Here is a 5,575-nt window from a genome sequence, read left to right as displayed (position 1 = left end):
TATATTTCAAAGCTCTGTCTCCAAAGATGACTCAGACCATATCCGTGACACCCCAAGCCACAGCATCCAGTGGGATAAAGTCAAAGCCATCACCACCAACATCAAAGACTTCAAAATCAGAAAGCTACAAGAAGCCATCAACATCAAAAGCTTCCAACCGTCAATCAACCGTGACCCCAGCGTACCATCAACTCATCAAAGACCCCAATCAGTCATAATTCTTTTGTTTATATTACTAACTTCACCCTTTTGTTTATATTACTGATTTCGACGGTCAATATGTTTACTACCCTTTTGTGTACATAACAGGCTTCTCCGCTCCAGTGTAAATATATCTGATATCTACTCTGCTGTATAACAATTTATACAGGGATCTGCAATAGTACAAGCCATGATTTCATTCGGCAACATATATTGACAAACTAATTTTAACTTTTTATCATGACGATTGTCACTCAGCAAAAATAAGTCAAACAATAGTGGTTCAGTCCATTTACATAAATAGTAGGGGTGTCACGATGAATCGAAATATCGATATATTGCTATTGGTAGCACTTAAAGTCATTTGTGAGTGTGTGAGTATGGTTTTTACGCCGCTTTTAGCAATTCCAGCAATATCACGGCGGGGGACACCAGCAATGGGCTTCACACATTGTACCCATGTCGGGAATCGAACCTGGGTTTTCGGCGTGGCGAGCGAACGCTTTAACCACTAGGCTACCCGACCGCCCCTGTGCTGTAGAAATACTGCCTGCTACCTGTGTGTAGGCAGAAGGCCACCTCTTAAACGCTTAATGCAGCAACAACTCTGTACATCACTTGCTTGATAACGGTGTTAGAACCTACACCGAAACATTGCTCCTAATTGTAATAAAGAAGTTGTTCATCCATTAATCTTATCCTTACTTAGTACTCCAACTTCTAAATGCCTAACAAAGAAGTTCAAGAGTGAGTGTCTGGGGTTTACACCGCATTGATTCGTATTTCATTTGAAACACGGCGCATCAGCTTTTTGTTGGAGAAGCCCCAAAGTGATGTAGGTGTTAGACCGCTTTAGTCACACCCTTGTCCTAACAAACCAACGATCATAGTTAATGTGATTATGGAATTCAAACCCACAAACTTCCAAACAAACTCGGGGACGCAACTTCAGTACCTCAGTCGCCATAACCACCCGTCCTCCCTTATATAATATCAATTCCAATACATAAATAAAATTCCTTCAATCCTGTTTAAACACCTCATTCTATCCATCCATTCCCTGTACAGTAAACTTCGGTTATAACGAACTCAATGGGAATTTTAGGTCGTTATAACCGTAGTTCGTTGTAAGTACATATACAGCATGACTACAGCAAGTAGTCGGGACCAAAAAGTACTTTCGCTATATCCGTCAGTTCGTTATAAGCGTGTTCGTTATAACCGTAGTTTACTATATTGCCATATGCCAGTACTCTGCCATCAAGGTGACAGACCAGTTCATTATTGTACGCCGTCACTACATCTTGACTTTATAACCTCCTACCACACTTAAGATGTTTTTTTGGACATTGTCTGTGGGGTGACCTAGTAGTTAAAGCGTTCGCGCGTCACGCCGAAAACCCGGGTTCGATTCCCGACATGGGTATAATGTGTGAGGACCATTTCTGGTGTCCCCCGCCGTGATATTGCTAAACACGGTGCACAACCATACTCACTCACTCACTCACTGTGTACAAATGGAGTTATTATTTTTCATTAACAGTGAAACAAAACCACATAGAGAGTGATTCCATCTAGCACCCAATTAACCGTTGTAGGGTGGAGGGGCTGTTGCAAGGGTCATGGTCGGTTGTCCACATCCAGTGTTCGGTTGTCCATATACCGTGTTTGGCTGTGCATAGCCTGTGTTTGGTTGTCCATATCCTGTGTTTGGTTGTCCATATCCTGTGTTTGGCTGTGCATATCCTGTGTTTGGTTGTCCATATCCTGTGTTTGGTTGTCCATATCCTGTGTTTGGTTGTCCATAACAGTTGTTTGGTTGTCCATAACCACCAGTACTTGGCTGAGAATATGCCGTTTGATCTGGAATATATATAACGTAAAATTGATTAACACAATTTGTACACAATCCAACCCTATTAATTCGTAATATGCACTTTTTCGGTCATATCTGTTATATTAATCTGTACCGATAATTCTTAGACTAACATCTAGTCTCTGAAATGACCATATCTTACAGAAAAAAACAGTTGTTCAGTTATCTTAATAAAAATATAATAAAAGGGAACCCAGTGACTCTCTTTTTTTCAGATACTGCAGTAATCTAGACTTGCCAAACATTATAGACCTGCATGGGCTGTATTTGATATATATTTGTGTCAGGGTCTGTAAGACAGACTACCATAATTCTTAGACTGACAGCTAGTCTCTGAAATGAATATAGCACACAGAAAAAACAATTGTTCAGTTATCTTAATAAAAATATAATAAAAGGGAGCACAGTGACTCTCTTCATTTTCAGATACTGCAGTAATCTAGACTTGCCAAACATTATAGACTTGCATGGGCTGTATTTGATATATATCTGTATCAGGGTCTGTAAGACGGACTACCATAATTCTTTAAAAGGTTCCATATGGCCTCTGTTTGTTGTTTAATGCCGCACTCAGCAATATACCATATGAAGGCGGACATAATGAACCTGACCAAACGATCCCGTTAGTCGCCTCTTACGACACACATGGTCACCTTTAACATCAAGCAGGGGTTGCTAAAGACCAGGGCCATCTTGCACAAAGCGATTTTAGCGCTAGAGCCATGTTAAAGTATGGGCGTTACGATCATCTTAGTGCTAAGATCGCCTTGTGCAAGTGGGCCCTGGTCTCCCCGGACTTCATGGGTCCCGTATGGATTAACGGAGACTCTAATATCTGAAAATGTGTTATGAAATGCCGACGTTAACTGAACTTGTGTTTATTATTAAGATATGGTTTACTTACTTTGCGTCACTGTCGTCCCCGGGATGTTACATGCTTGTTGCCAAACAGCCATGCTCCTCTGCCGTGCACGATGACGTCGTACACCGATGCAGATGACGCAGTTGGAGATGACCATGACTATCACGCCAATGATGATACCGGTGCCAGCACTTGACACAACATAAACGGATGGTGAAATTGTTAAAATCATAGAGAAGAACAACAAATGAAATGACTCCTTTGAATTAAGGAACATGTTGATTCGTCCTTAAACAATCCTAGACCAAAACAGGTGTGCGTGAGTGAGTATAGTTTTACGCCGCTTTTAGCAATATTCCTGCAATATCACGGCGGGGGACACCAGAAATGGGCTTCACACATCGTACCCATGTCGGGAATCGAACCCGGGTCTTCAGCGTGACGAGCGAACGCTTTAACCACTAGGCTACCCGACCGCCCCCTGACCAAAACAGGAAGACAATCATCCTACAACAAGACAACACGATTCCATCAATATAGCAGCGGGGGAACAAAGATTTGTTTGTTTGTTTGTTTTTTAACGCCGCACTCAGCAATATTCCAGCTATATGACAGCGGTCTGGACCAGACATTCCAGTGACTGATATCATGAGCATCGATCTCATTTAAACATTCGTAGGAGCCGACTTATACACATCGTTGGTCACGATGTGTGACCTGGTTGATTATTGTCCGCTTACGAAGTCGGCGAGGATCGTTGTTCATGTTATCATCCATATTTAGAATTTCAGTATTTTACTTGTCGTCATGCACGCACACAGCGACGAAAAGAAATCACTCGAATTCCGCGACTTGATTACGTACAAGCAATAGTAAACGGTCTTGCTGTCAATATTACTGACAGAGTCCATGTCATTATGCTTGAGATTCACCCTCATTACAGTCAGGGCCCCGTGGGGATTTCGGGGTAGATGTACTCACCTTGTCATGTGGCAAGAGTTTATTATAAGTGGCAGCTAATGAATGAAGTGCGCGTAAAATATCTACGGTTAATGTGGCCGGGTTTAAGCGGCCAGCGGCAACCAGAATACTCCAAAATTATTCAAGGTATAGATTGTATCTGTTTCTAGAAGCTCTATATAAGAGCAGGACGAGGCCTTTTTCGACCTGACTTGCTTCAGTACTTGCCCAATGCGAACAGGATACCTATCTGACATCCTTATTGCAACACCGTTTCCGGTTTCAAGAACGGGACATGTGCCACTTGAAATACAGTCGACAGTATAAGGAAGAGAATTTATGGATGTCAACTTCATTGTTATGAGGAACACAACGTTTCGGAGCATATGTTGTGTTCCTCATAATAAAGAAGTTGTCATCCATAATTCGCTTCCTTATGTGTGTCACAATGCCTTTCAAAGACTTGAATTCGACAGTGTATTTATTTTGGACATTTTGAGGTTCACTTACATGGGCCATATTGTTGTGGCCAGTTATTGTGATTGTAAACCTAATCTGTGTTTTAATATCACCTGTTAAAATTGTTTATTTATCCTGTGTGGATATTTACTTCACAGTGTAGTTCTGTACGAATTGATGTTTTGGTTTCAGTTTGGATATCACCTCGTAACAATCTGTTCTGTTCGTAAGAGACGACTAAATGTTTGTTTGTTGTGTAACACGCTCTCAGCAATGTTCCAGCTATATGACGGCGGTCTGTAAATAATCGAGCGTGGGTGAGACAATCAAAGGATTGACAACTTGAGCATCGATCAACGCAATTGGGATACGATGACAAGCATGTACCAAGTCGACGAGCCTTACCACCCGACCCCAATTGTCGCCTCTTACGACAAGGATAGGTTGCCGAAGACCAATTCTAACTCCGAAATTAGGGTTGCTGAAGACCAATTCTAACTCGGAAATTAGGGGTTACAACTAAATGGATCGGGTGGTCCGACTCGTTAACCCGATAGCGGAAAACGTTGTTAATAATATCAGGTAGTCTGTCTGTTTTTGTATAATTTCCTTGGTAATATTAAACACTGGTTTGACCGGCCCAGACTCGATTATTTGCATGTCGTTGTTTTATAGCTGGGATATTTCCTACATCAGACACTTACCCGTTGCTAAGGCAACAGTAGATGAAGTAACCGTCAGTGCAGCAACCAAAGAAACAGTTAAGATAGCCTCGTAAACACGTTCTTGCATCAGCACCTGGAGACATAGATGTGTGAATTAATTATTTGTTTAACCTCTCGACATCGACGTCCTCCAAATATGACACATGTAAAAATTAACGATTATATTCAGTAGTATAATAAACTTTATAATTATAAGCGGTATGATAACTGTTAAGGTTTATGTTTGATCTAGGCTGATTATAATACCTAGAATTTATAGGGGAAATAGCTTGGGACCGCACATGTTAAAATAACCAAGAAAAGCATCTGTTAGTGGTCAGACTTTATTCCGTGTAACTCATCATACATTTACATATCACAATGAAACATAAACGAAAGTACAATATTGACAATTAAAATTATGAATTATGAATTAACAGTTACTGCATAAACCTTACTGACAATAACTGCATTCGTTTGAAAATAAAATACACGTGATGTAGCGCAACTGAG

General features: G+C 40.9%; 1 protein-coding gene across 1 annotated transcript; it reads right to left on the bottom strand.

Annotated features, from left to right (window-relative positions):
* Positions 1–1,786: 1,786 nt before the first annotated feature.
* On the bottom strand, positions 1,787–5,166 carry LOC139449504 (uncharacterized). The gene is made up of 3 exons (XM_071230928.1): positions 5,063–5,166; positions 2,982–3,130; positions 1,787–2,064 (listed from the first exon to the last, which is right to left on the bottom strand). The coding sequence occupies exons 1-3, from the start codon at positions 5,164–5,166 to the stop codon at positions 1,787–1,789; spliced, it is 531 nt and encodes a 176-aa protein (XP_071087029.1).
* Positions 5,167–5,575: the final 409 nt, after the last annotated feature.

This window comes from Haliotis cracherodii, unplaced genomic scaffold (assembly GCF_022045235.1).
Source record: "Haliotis cracherodii isolate W230 unplaced genomic scaffold, xgHalCrac1.p SCAF_8, whole genome shotgun sequence".
Lineage (NCBI taxonomy): Eukaryota > Metazoa > Mollusca > Gastropoda > Lepetellida > Haliotidae > Haliotis > Haliotis cracherodii.
The sequence above is the reverse complement of the archived record's forward strand: the minus strand, read 5'-3'. Positions and strand labels throughout refer to the sequence as shown.

Bases quoted from the DNA above. Each gene is read 5' to 3' on its own strand.
- LOC139449504 (XM_071230928.1), bottom strand. From the start codon at position 5,166: ATGTCTCCAGGTGCTGATGCAAGAACGTGTTTACGAGGCTATCTTAAC. The intron at 3,131-5,062 runs GTAAGTGTCTGA...TGTTGTGTCAAG, and splicing joins TACTGTTGCCTTAGCAACGG to TGCTGGCACCGGTATCATCA. The intron at 2,065-2,981 runs GTAAGTAAACCA...TATATATTCCAG, and splicing joins GGGGACGACAGTGACGCAAA to ATCAAACGGCATATTCTCAG.